The sequence below is a fragment of the Podarcis cretensis genome (assembly GCF_951804945.1).
Source record: "Podarcis cretensis genome assembly, chromosome: 1".
In the NCBI taxonomy this organism is placed as follows: domain Eukaryota; kingdom Metazoa; phylum Chordata; class Lepidosauria; order Squamata; family Lacertidae; genus Podarcis; species Podarcis cretensis.
This window is the reverse complement of record NC_137170.1, coordinates 43,653,500-43,666,877: the sequence shown is the minus strand read 5'-3', so window position 1 is coordinate 43,666,877 and position 13,378 is coordinate 43,653,500. Positions and strand designations below refer to the sequence as shown.

Below are 13,378 nucleotides of genomic sequence, written 5' to 3'. Positions count from 1 at the left end.
TTTAATTCCTCCTCACTTTCTGCCATCAAGGTTGTGTCATCTGCATATCTGAGGTTGTTGATATTTCTTCCGGCAATCTTAATTCCGGCTAGGGATTCATCCAGCCCAGCCTTTCGCATGATGAATTCTGCATATAAGTTAAATAAGCAGGGAGACAAAATGCAGCCTTGTCGTACTCCTTTCCCAATTTTGAACCAGTCAGTTGTTCCATATCCAGTTCTAACTGTAGCTTCTTGTCCCACATAGAGATTTCTCAGGAGACAGATGAGGTGATCAGGCACTCCCATTTCTTTAAGAACTTGCCATAGTTTGCCATGGTCGACACAGTCAAAGGCTTTTGCATAGTCAATGAAGCAGAAGTAAATGTCTTTCTGGAACTCTCTAGCTTTCTCCATAATCCAGCGCATGTTTGCAATTTGGTCTCTGGTTCCTCTGCCTCTTCTAAATCCAGCTTGCACTTCTGGGAGTTCTCGGTCCACATACTGCTTGAGCCTTCCTTGTAGAATTTTAAGCATAACCTTGCTAGCGTGAGAAATTAGTGCAATTGTGCGATAGTTGGAGCATTCTTTGGCACTGCCCTTCTTTGGGATTGGGATGTAGACTGATCTTCTCCAATCTTCTGGCCACTGCTGAGTTTTCCAAACTTGCTGGCATATTGAGTGTAGCACCTTAACAGCATCATCTTTTAAAATTTTAAATAGTTCAGCTGGAATACCATCACTTCCACTGGCCTTGTTATTTGCAGTGCTTTCTAAGGCCCATTTGACTTCACTCTCCAGGATGTCTGGCTCAAGGTCAGCAACCACACTACCTGGGGTATATGAGACATCCGTTTCTTTCTGGTATAATTCCTCTGTGTATTCTTGCCACCTCTTCTTGATGTCTTCTGCTTCTGTTAGGTCCTTTCCACTTTTGTCCTTTATTATGGAAATCTTTGTGCGAAATGTTCCTTTCATATCTCCAATTTTCTTGAACAGATCTCTGGTTCTTCCCATTCTATTGCTTTCCTCTATTTCTTTGCATTGCTTGTTTAAGAAGGTCTTCTTGTCTCTCCTTGCTATTCTTTGGAAATCTGCATTCAATTTCCTGTATGTTTCACGATCTCCCTTGCATTTTGCTTGCCTTCTCTCCCCCGCTATTTGTAAGGCCTCATTGGATAGCCACTTTGCTTTCTTGCATTTCCTTTTCATTGGGATGGTTTTCGTTGCTGCCTCCTGTATAATGTTACGAGCCTCCATCCATAGTTCTTCAGGCACTCTGTCCACCAAATCTAAATCCTTAAACCTGTTCCTCACTTCCACTGTGTATTCATAGGGGATTTGACTTAGATTGTATCTTACCGGCCCAGTGGTTTTTCCTACTTTCTTCAGTTTAAGCTTGAATTTTGCTATAAGAAGCTGATGATCTGAGCCACAGTCAGCTCCAGGTCTTGTTTTTGCTGACTGTATAGAGCTTCTCCATCTTTGGCTGCAGAGAATATAATCAATCTGATTTCTATGCTGCCCATCTGGTGATGTCCATGTGTAGAGTCGTCTCTTGTGTTGTTGGAAAAGCGTGTTTGTGATGACCAGCTTGTTCTCTTGACAGAACTCTATTAGCCTTTGCCCTGCTTCGTTTTGATCTCCAAGGCCAAACTTGCCAGTTGTTCCTTTTATCTCTTGACTCCCTACTTTAGCATTCCAATCCCCTATAATGAGAAGAACATCCTTCTTTGGTGTCACTTCTATAAGGTGTTGTAAGTCTTCATAGAATTGGTCAATTTCAGTTTCTTCAGCACCAGTAGTTGGTGCATAAACTTGGATTACTGTGATGTTAAAAGGTCTGCCTTGGATTCGTATCGAGATCATTCTATCATTTTTGAGATTGCAACCCAGTACAGCTTTTGCCACTCTTTTGTTGACTATGAGGGCCACTCCATTTCTTTTACGGGTTTCTTGCCCACAGTAGTAGATATGATGGTCATCCGAACTGAATTCACCCATTCCCGTCCATTTTAGTTCACTGATGCCCAGGATGTCAATATTTATTCTTGCCATCTCATTTTTGACCACCTCCAACTTACCCAGGTTCATGGTTCTTACATTCCAGGTTCCTATGCAATATTTTTCTTTACAGCATTGGACTTTCCTTTCACAGGTCTGCAGTTCCATTACTATTGTCTTTCATTGTCCTGCCCTAATACTAAAGTGAAACCAAGTACAGTTGTGCCTTGGTATGCTGTCGTTTTGGCTCCTGAACGTCACAAACCCGGAAGTGAGTGTTCCAGTTTGCGAACGTTCTTTGGAACCCAAATGTTCTTGCTGCAGCCAATCTGAACATTCTTGCTGCAGCCAATCAGAAGCTGCACTTTGGTTTCCAAACGTTTTGGAAGTTGAATGGACTTCCCGAACAGATTCCGTTCGACTTCCAAGGTACAACTGTACAGTAATACTAGTGTTGTAGACAGTCCTGAAATATACAGGAATACTTTCCTATTTTCCAAGCAGAAAGGAGTGGATTTATAGAACAGATACAGAATAAATCCTGTTTTTAATTTGATCAGAAATATTCCCCCTGCCCCGAAAAGGGGGGAACCACTGCACTGATTCCCAAATTTCCCCAAGAACTACTTGAAAACTGCTGTTGGCCTTGACAGACCACAATGCTTTCTATACTTGATGTAGCAATTGTAATAAGTTGTACTAGATGCTGTATTTTAAAATTCCAATTATATTCTTTCTTTTATTTCATTGTATTAGAAAAAAAGAAATCCTACGTATGATTCTCATTCTAAATTGATTTTATTTTAATCAATTAATTACCCCCAAAAAATTATTTACAAAAAACAAAACAGAGAAAAGGAAAAACACCCAAAGGGTTTCAAAGACAAACCTTATTAAAACTATAAAGTTCCAAGGGATACCCCTGCTCTATACTGTATATTGGAGTCCAATAAGGAAGCAGATCAGCACAAGATTACATGGCTCAGTTCTTGTTATGATGAATTGAGTTCCTCTGCCTGATCCAAAATGGCAAACAAATCTTCCATTTCTCTATGAAAACACTGCTCCTGCTCTAAGAAATGGGCCTGTTCCTCCTCCACCTGCTTCCATTTGTCGTGTGTCTTCTACGAGGAAAGAAAATTAATAGTTAATGTATTCTACACACAACTTGTATTTTCAGTTTTCAGAAAGGCAGCAACAACATTAAGTACTGAAGTCCATGAAGCTTATGCCATAATAAATTTGCTAGCCTTCAAGGTTTACACGACTTGTTTTCAGTTAGCAGGTACAAGATCACTCTGCAAGGTCGCTTGCTTGCAGTGCGAAGTTGCTGTCCGTTCAGGCCTTTCCCCTCTTGCCAAACAGAAGTAAGAAGTTTGCATACATATATGGAGGTGTGGTTGGCATCAGGTGAGCAGACAAGAAAAAACATTTAGAAGAAAGGAATTTGTGTGGTGTTGGCTTTGTGTCTAGAGACCTAGCAGTGGTGGTGGTCAGGCTTAAATGCTCTGTATGCTGGCAGTAATGGAGAAGGAAGACAATTCGTATTTTACCTGAAGACTCTCTTTTTGCTCTTTTGCCATCTGGGTGAATAGTTCAAGGTCAGTAGTCAGCTTCTCCATCAAGTCCTGAAAGAAAAGGCACAAGAAGGGGTTGACAAAGTGGGGTCCAGCCAGCATGTCCAATGGTCAGGGATGACGACAGTTGCCTAGCAACATGCAGAGGTCATCACATTGACTGCCATGCATCAGGGACAGCAGTTCTGTCAAATCCTGTCCTGGAGATATTCAGAAGGTATCTCCGTAGTTATTTAGGACCCATGACAGCTGGAATTCAGCAAAATACATAGAAGAAACTTTGCAGGTGGAGGGGAAGAGTCAGGCAAGCAGTTTCCTAGGGAAGAGGAAACGGGTTCATTCTCTCACCATTATTTCAGCCTGTGTCTTCTTGTTCTCCTCATCCTCTTCCAAAATTTTGTCACCTGTAGCTAAATGGAATGGGGGAAAAAATTACAAGTTAGAACCATACATATGCCATTAATTTACCAGAAGCATGGCCTCCATTCCCATAGTTCTGGGACTATCCTTAATAAGCAACTCAAAATTTATTATTGAATTTATACACTGCCATTCATTCATAGATCTCAGGGCAGTTCACGACATAAAAATAAAGATAAAAACAAGATACATAATAAAAACAAAAACACCGCCCCACACAAACCAATAACCCCTTCCCCCATCTAAAACACCAAATTAAGAAATTAAAAGATTCTGCAGATCACAGTGTGATCGCATGGGGAGGGACTATAAGTTCAGCAGTGAAACACATGCATTCCGTGCAGAAGATTCAACCCCTGCCATCTCCACTTAAAGCCGCACTACTGGGAAAGATTTTTGCTCTAGGCCTTGGAGTGTGGCTGCCCATCAGTGGATAAGCTTGCGCTAGATTGACCAATGGTCCAAATTAACCTTAAAACAGTTTCATACATTCACTCCGATTTTTAACCTGTACTGAAACCCAGCTCATAGTCCTTTTTGCACATTCCTCCAAGAATACACAAAGGCAAATGTGGGGCGCTGGGCTCCCAATATCAGCACATCCCCCTGACCCTGCTTCCAGCACTCCCATACACTCAGTGGGATAACCAAAAAGAAGCACCTAGAAGTGTACAGGTGTTCCTGTGTATGTGCCCTAATCACAGGAGGTCCCAAAAGGCCCTGCAACCTCCTTGCATCCAGTGTAGGAAGAAACTAAATAAGAAAGAAAGAAAGAAATCACAGGGAACTTTATCCAAGGAATTTCAATTCCATTAAGACATTTGGGAGAAAGTCATGGTATACTGCAGATGTATACGTACAGGGGAGAGAGCAGAGAAGCAACTGTATTTTATACCTGGATCACAATTCCTAGCTGCCAAGATCAACATGCAGCTCTCCTGAAATTTCTTCAGCTTCTGGTTTTCTTTTTCCAGACTATCACACTGCTCCTTCGTATTCTTCAGATCTTTCTGCAAGTACAGATAACTAAACCAAACAGCAGAGCACCAGTTTTTATTAGGGCCTTCAAGCATTTAAGGTTTGCTTGCCTGGTGCAGGAGGGATGAAAAACTACACACGAGAGGGAAGCAAGCCTGCCCTCCACCCCACATAGACCGCTGGCATGAGCAGGCATTAACAATATTTCTACAAAGCCAATTTCTTGGATGGCCTTTTCAAAACCTGTTTAAATCTGGTAACATACAGTGGTACCTTGGGTTAAGTACTTAATTCGTTCCGGAGGTCCATTCTTAAGCTGAAACTGTTCTTAACCTGAGACAACATTTTAGCTAATGGGGCCTCCTGCTGCTGCCACGCCGCTGCTACGCGATTTCTGTTCTCATCCTGAAGCAAAGTTCTTAACCCAAGGTACTATTTCTGGGTTAGCAGAGTCTGTAACCTGAAGCGTCTGTAACCCGAGGTACCACTGTGTTTTTAAAGAACTTCACACACACACACAGTGTGGCCCATTGGGCAAGTACAGTCCAATGAGCCAATGCCGGGACAAGATACCTTAGCATCTTGTCCCGGATTTGGTCTGCTGGATCAGACCAAAAGGGCTGCCTAGTACAGCATCCCGTTTCCCACAGTGCTCATCCAGATTCCTATAGGAAGCCCACAAAGATGACACGAGTGCATCAGCCCTCTCCCACTGTTCTCCAGTTACTAGTATTAGGAGGCAACATGCCTCTGATCTTGGGAGGTAGCATACAGCCACCATGGCTGGTAGCCATCAATGGCCTTATTCTCCATGAATTTACCTAATCTTCTTAGAAGAGTGTTGGAAATCTGGGGGAACCCAATGCACAGTTGAGATCATTTTAGGATAATCAGAATCAAGTTTGTTTCCTACCTCTGCTTCCATCAGCTTTGAGCTCACTTCCCATTTAGCAGACTCCAACTGCTTGTTCTTGTTCCGGAGCTCAGCCTCCCGTCTGTATCTGCTCATAGGGCTATAGGATCAAAAGCATATCACTGATGCATCGTGGATGAGCAGTTTGTCTGCATTTAACATTCAAACAAAGTTCACACAGAACACCATAGATAGAAAGAGGTAAATATACATGAGTTGTCATTTAAGACATGGGCAGAGGGGAGAAAGTAGATCCAGGTGTACCAGATCTTTGCGTAATTTACCCAGGTAAGGATTTCTGACTCCCAACTATTTATCAATAGCAGCAACAAAATGACTCCCTCCCAGAATCCCTGCCCTAAGTTACACAGCTGAAATGAAGACAGCTTGGGGGTAATTGGGGATGCATTTTTGCATGCAAGGACTAGGCTCCGAAATCTTTTTCACCTTTAAATGTATGAAAAATGAAGATCCAGCAAACCTGCAGTTCTTAGTTTAGGACCCTATGTGAGGAATATTCTAATCAAGAAGCACATTCTGACCAGCTTATGATAACAGCATTCACAGCTTTGCTATTTACTGCTCTTGAACATTTCAGTGTTCACCGTGGATTCAGAAGTATATACAGTTGTACCTTGGAAGTCGAACAGAATCCGTTCCAGAAGTCTGTTCGACTTCCAAAATGTCCAGAAGCTCTTGCAGCCAATTGGAAGCCGCAGAAGCCCCGTCAGAAGTTTGACTTCCAAAAATAGTATGTAAACTGGAACAGTCACTTCCGGGTTTGCAGCGTTCGGGAACCAAAACATTTGAGAACTAAGCTGTCCGAAAACCAAGGTATGACTGTATATAGCTGCACACTGAAGCTGCATGGTGACTTTAAAGAAAAATCACATAATGCAAAATAAACATAGAAATACACCATGATGTTTATATGATATTCTGCATTTTCTTAAATGAGGTCATCATTTAAGAATGTTATTTGATCTAAATCCATTCCTATGTGGAATCAACAACAACATTTATTATATAGGCCGCCCTTTTCCCTGATGGGACTCAAGGCGGCTTACAGATAATAGTAAGAACTACTAAAAAATAGGGGGGGAAATCATTCAAAAAAATTAAACAGAATTAAAAAACTATATACATATATAGTCACGTTGTGAACGAGTAGGAAGCAGAGAAATAAAATGCATAAGAAACAGCTTTGCTTGGGGACACTCACGTTCGAGCCGTTGACGTTGCTGCTTTCTTAGGTGGTGGCTGTGTTGCCTTCTTCGTGAACCTTAATAGAGTTAAATAATGATATTAATATTACGAAGCCAAACTAACAGCTTGATCCTCTGAACATTTGCCATTATTTAAACCCAAAATTCCTTCACACCATTTGGTACATTTCATCAAGTGTAGAAATTGCAAGGAAGTAGCTTTTGGCTAAACATTATGATAAACCTATTAATTAATTATATTATTATTAATTTAATAATTAATAATTAAACCTTCCAAACCACCATCTCCAGGCGTTTTTACACATAAAATAATTTCAAACAATTAAGAACACAAAAAGGCAAATACATTTAAAACAAGGCTAACCATCCCAACAAGTGGGAATTCAGGGTACAGATCCATTATGCAGCTGGTAAAGTATGTTCAAACATAACCTTCGACTGTTTCCAGAAAGTGCAGATAGAAATGCTATTGACAGAAATGCTATTTCACAGAACAGGGGCAGCCACAGTAAAAGTCTTGCTCCGAGTTTGTATAGAGCAGGCTTCAGAGATCTTTGGAACTTGCAGGAGAAACTTGCAAACTGCAACAATCTACTAGATGCATAAGGGATAAGGCAGTCTCTCAAGTAACCTGGTCCTGAGCTGTATAAGAACTTAGAATAGTACAGGCTGGATGAGACTACATCAGGTGGTGGTGGGCTCACATTCACTTAGGGCAGGCATGTCCAAAGTCCGCTTTGGAGGCCTAATCCGGCCCGCTGGTTGGTTTAACCCGGCCCCTGTGGCAGTTTATTTCCTGGGGTAAAATCCTAAAAAAAAAGCTCAACAACCTTGGGCGGCTCTTTGGTTGGCCCCCACGGCCCTTCACTTCATCAAATCTGACCCTCTTTGAAAAAAGTTTGGACACCACTGGGACATTAAACCAGAAGCTGGTTGTCAGAGGCTGCATAGCAATGCTGTACTTGCAGCTTGCATCAAGCAGGGGATGGACAACGTGACCTCCAAGCTCTCTGTTAGTGCTGTTAGTTCTATTGATTCTAGGATAAAGCAGCACATTTGCTGAGAAATGTCAAGCAGTCATGTTTGTTGTTAAATACCAATGATTACAAGCTTTGTTTGCTTTTTAAAAGTTATTTTACAACACCTTTCCATTAAAAGAAGCACTCAAAGCAGTCTACACATCTAAACATGATTTTATAAAAAAGCAGGGGCGGGAAGGCAGGACTAACAATAATAAAATGGAGTCGAGACAATAATGTCAACAGATCAGCTGGTAGAAGAGAGGCCTAAATGGGTAAGAAGTTCCAAAAACTAGGCATGGCCTTGAAGAAAGCTGTCTATTTCTTCATATCCCAGTCAAGCGCAACCCAGGTGTCTAGGGCACATTCAGTAGAGCTTCCATATAAAATCTCAATGGTAGTATACACTTATATTTACCTTTGATTTGTGTCTTTGAGGGCAGTACGCACAGGAACATTTTCACCAAAAGTGAAATCAGGAGCTTTTAAGGGGCCCAGGTCAGGTTTGACAAAACATTGCTTTTTTGAATGTGGATCTGCAAATAAGGAATCCATTTAAAAACAAAAGGAAACTCAATAACTCACACTATTCACAGCACCTCCCTCAGTCTCCACATTTAAACAGCATTTGAAGACCCACTTTTTTTCTCCCTAAAAACCCACACCAGGCATTTAGAAAGGTAAATAGTTTGGCCCTTGTTTTACCTAGAGGACATTTCAATGCAGGCTCAATGAAGGTCTGGGCACATGGTGCCAACTTAAGGTTTGATCGCACGGCAGAGCTCAACTCAGGGCAAGCAGCTTATTAGAAAATTCTAGGCAGGACAGAGAATCTGTGGGCCTCTAAAAATTGCTGGACTCCAGCTCCCATCACCACTGACTATTGGCTAATGGGAGCTGGAGTGTTGCAACATCTGGAGGGCCATAGGCTCTCCAGCCATCCCCTAGCCTGGGAGATTCATCCTGGCTGCCACAGCTGTTAGGATGAGCACTTGAAGATGAGCAACATAGGGGTGAAAACACAGCTATATAGTAACAATACAGTAGTTCTCTCAAGAGCCTAACACACCTGTTGGCATAGTGATCACTTTGGGCTGTTGGACGCTGTAGATAGGAATCCTGGACTTCTCATTCTCCATATTGAAAGCCTGTAAGAACAGGAAAGAAGCATTGCATGTTGGTTAGACAAACTGCTGCAACCTATAGGATGCATGAAGTGCAGAGACCACCTTAAGCACAAGCAATGAAACAAACCAGAGGAAAACACAGAGCTACAAAATCCAGCAGTGGGTGAAGAATAAAGAACCCAGCAGCAAGTTACCTCCCTTTTTCAATCATGCTCCTTGCAGATTCTCTACTACACAGAGGGCTGATCTGAAAAAAGGGCATGCCCATACAATATGGCATCTGTTTTGAATCTGCTGGCTCATCTCTCAAACTTGGAAATGCCAGCCCCACTTCAAGATGCACAGAGCACATTGACCCCATCAATAGGGTTTCACTGATAGCCTAGAATTTAAAGACATCATTTCCCAACAAGTTTGATCCACAGCACCTCTTTTATGACCTTTATCATGACTGACTGATTTTAATCACTTTATTTGCAAGCCAGCTTCATCTTCAAGAGCTGCGTTAACAATCAGCTGGCAGCATACGAATCAATCTGGATAACCTGATCCAAAAATACACACACACTCACACACAAAAACGAATCTCACTATAGCCAACCAAAGACAACCAACCACACCCTAGGCCACCCCCAACCTCTCTCACCACCAAGGAAAAACAACAAGCAAATAGTAAGAGAACCTATACAAGTGACGCTGACACAAACATACACTAAGTACAATAGAAGCATAACCACCTGACCCCACCCCACTCACCATTCCCCCCCTTTTCTTCCTAACGTAATACTGTATGCAACACTAATGTCTCACAACAAATGAAACTGATCTGTAGAAAACACAACTTGCAAAAAGAGACAATGCATGGATTTTTGTAAACTAAGAAATCTTTAATAAAAATATTAATTTTATTATTGTTTATTATTATTATTATTATTATTATTATTATTATTATTATTAAAGAGCTGCGTTATCCAAGGCGGTGAAGCAGAGACACAGCAGGCCTGAACTTTCCAAAGGTTGGGGAAAGCAACATGGCCAGAACATATGTCAGGGGTCCGCAAACAGCAGGGGGCCTGTCCACTGTCCCTCAGACCTTGTGGGGGGCCGGACTGTATTTTGAAAAAAACAGTGAACGAATTCCTATGCCCCACAAATAACCCAGAGATGCATTTTAAATAAAAGCACACATTCTACTCATGTAAAAAACACGCTGATTCCCGGACCGTCCACGGGCTGGATTTAGAAGGTGATTGGGCCAGATCCGGCCCCCAGGCCTTAGTTTGCCTATCCATGCCATATGTCTTGCCCACTTCCCCGCAAGGGAATAGCTCTGTACACATCACAGGCAAACTGCAGCTTACAAGGAATATACCAACCAGTATTGCAGCTGTGGGCAGTTTAAGGAGGCCGTCAACAAACTGGAAGGTGTCTACAGGGGGAGACAAAAGATGTTGAGGAGCCTGGAGACCAGGTCCTATGAGGAAAGGTTGAAGGAGCTGGTTACACCTTGCCTGGAGAAGAGACAAAACAGCAGCCTACCAGCTCAATGCAAAGGTTGGGGTGGGGAAAAGCCCTGCAGGGGACAGAGCTGGTCTCTCCGAGGGTCAAGAGGGAGCCATGGCCTTTACTGGAGGTCCAACGCCGAGGGCCTTCTGGAGGTTCCCTCGCTGCGAGAAGCCAAGTTACAGGGAACCAGGCAGAGGGCCTTCTCGGTAGTGGCACCTGCCCCGTGGAACGCCCTCCCACCAGATGTCAAAAGAGGAAAATAACTACCAAACTTGTAGAAGACATCTTAAGGCAGCCCTGTTTAGGGAAGCTTTTAATGTTTAATAGGTTATTGTATTTTAGTGTTTTGTTGGAAGCCGCCCAGAGTGGCTGGGGAAACCCAGCCAGATGGGCGGGGTATAAATAAATAATAATAATATTTATAATACAGTAATTATAATTATTTGCGGGGGGCAGTGGAGGGCAGGAGTGCCTGGCGTTCTCTGGTCCATGGGGTCACGAAGAGTCGGACACGACTAAACAACAACAACAACAAATTATAATTATAATAATAATTATTATTATTGCGTGGTGGCGTCGTTTACTGCTGCACCTCCGGCCACGTATTTGCAAATACAACGCACACATACCGTTAAGTCTCCGGAGGCCTCCAAACCCCCAAAGGCGAGCAGCACCCCGGGAACTTCCCTCGGCTCAGTGGATAACAAGCGTCAACGAGGTTAAGTATTTCTCCTGGGCATGTACAGAGCGCACCGCGTACTACCGGCCAAAGGCCGCAGCACAATAGTTCCCTTCGGCTAACTGGACAAGGCCCTCGAGACACAACGGAGCGGACTCCCCTCTTCCTCCTTCGGCGCTTTATCTGGACCGGCGCCGTCCGACTCCCGCCAGCGTTTGAACGGGAACCGACTCCAGTCACCGCGATACCACGCGAGAGTTCGAGCGAGCCGAGGAAGGAGCCCGCTGCGCAGGCGCCGAATTACTCGGCTTCTCCGGCTCTCCCCACCACTAAACACGGCGAAGCGGCGCCTGCGCACGATGAAAAGTGAAGCATCTTCGACTCCTCCGACTCCGGCGCTGAAGGAGGATGTTGCCCTGCGCTACTGTGGGAAGCGGACGAGGAGAGGCTTAATAAGGGTTTTGCACGACGGGGCGTGTTATCGTTTAGGCCAGGGATGTTTTGGTTGTTGCTCTGCTTTGAAGCGATGCGTAGTGAGGCTTATATCGGACAGATTTCCATGGGGCTTGATCCGAAGGAAGTGACCCTCGGGTTGCAGTCTTGCACGGACTAGCCTATGTATTTATTTCTAGGACACACCCGGCGTCGGGGGTTCTGTACCTTCAGCGCTGCTGAGATACAATATGTGCCACCAAGTGTCGCTTTTCCCGTCACTGGGCTTTAAGGATAGGGGAATGCAGCTCTGCTGACACGTGTCCTGCTTTGCAAAGGTGACAATACACGTGTCCCTGAGCCAGGATGGCAAGTGGACAGAACAAGCCAGCCTGTAGTAATGACTGACACTTAGCAATGCAGGCTACTCTCCACTCCATTCGCACCATTCGCACTACAATGATCGTGTACACGCCATAAATTTAAAACACAAACACCTCCCACAAGAATCCAGGGATTTACCCCTCAAAGAGCTATAGTTCCCCGCACCCTTAACAAAGTATAGCTCCCGGGATTCTTTTTGGGGGCTGGGGGTTAAATGTTTGGTGTATATTCCTGTCCCGCAGCTTTTTTTTTTTTTTAGCCGAAAAACAAAAAGTCAACCTCATTATTTCCTGCCTTGGTTTTGCTTGTTGCACTCTAGCCTGAGACTCATATACGTCCCGGCAGTACATGTCCAACAGCTTCCGGTGAAATCCTGTAAAGTTTCATGCCACAGATGTCCTGTGGGGGGTTGTCCTGCTTTTGTGCAAGTGGACCTAATGGTCAGAGGTACCTTTACCTTTACCCCTCCAAACAGCAAGAGAGCAATAATGTGGCGACACTGGATTGTGCAAAGCTGACATCCCCTCTCTAGTGTACTCCAGATGTTTTGAACTACAGTGGTACCTCGGGTTACAGACGCTTCAGGTTACAGACTAACCCAGAAATAGTACCTTGGGTTAAGAACTTTGCTTCAGGATGGGAACAAAAATTGTGTGGCGGCAGCGCAGGGCCCCAGTAGCTAAAGTGGTACCTCAGGTTAAGAACAGTTTCAGGTTAAGAACAGACCTCTGGAATGAATTACCGGTAAGTTCTTAACCCGAAGTACCACTGTACAACTCTCATAATCCCTGACTGTTGATCATGCTGTCTGGGGTTGATGGGAGTTGGAGTTCAAAGCATGTGGAGCACCAGCTTGTGGGAGGCTGGTGTCAAGGAAAACTTACAGCTGTGCCCCTTTTCTAATTTAATTCAGTAAGCAAAAATGTTTGGTAAGAAGTTCCTTTACATTTTCAGTACATCTGTTCAGCTACTGCACACTTCTGTTTGCTTTACAGGATAGGACTGGCCTGCTGAGGAAATGCATGTGAACCCTCAGGGAAGAGCACAGTGGTACTTAGTGATGGAGGGAATGGGGGTATGTGTGTGTGAAAGTACAGAGAGCCCTGGATCTTGGTATGGGTGGTGGGTGGAACTC

The 13,378-nt window shown here is 43.7% G+C and overlaps 1 protein-coding gene across 1 annotated transcript; it reads right to left on the bottom strand.

The window, feature by feature from the left end:
* Positions 1-2,761: 2,761 nt before the first annotated feature.
* KNSTRN (kinetochore localized astrin (SPAG5) binding protein) lies at positions 2,762-11,677 on the bottom strand. Its single transcript, XM_079986931.1, has 9 exons — positions 11,378-11,677; positions 9,185-9,263; positions 8,534-8,651; positions 7,093-7,152; positions 5,871-5,970; positions 4,875-4,989; positions 3,908-3,969; positions 3,536-3,610; positions 2,762-3,106 (listed from the first exon to the last, which is right to left on the bottom strand). Exons 2-9 carry the CDS (start codon positions 9,252-9,254, stop codon positions 2,975-2,977), a joined length of 732 nt encoding a protein of 243 aa, XP_079843057.1. The 5' UTR covers positions 9,255-9,263; positions 11,378-11,677; the 3' UTR covers positions 2,762-2,974.
* Between the last annotated feature and the right edge of the window lie 1,701 nt (positions 11,678-13,378).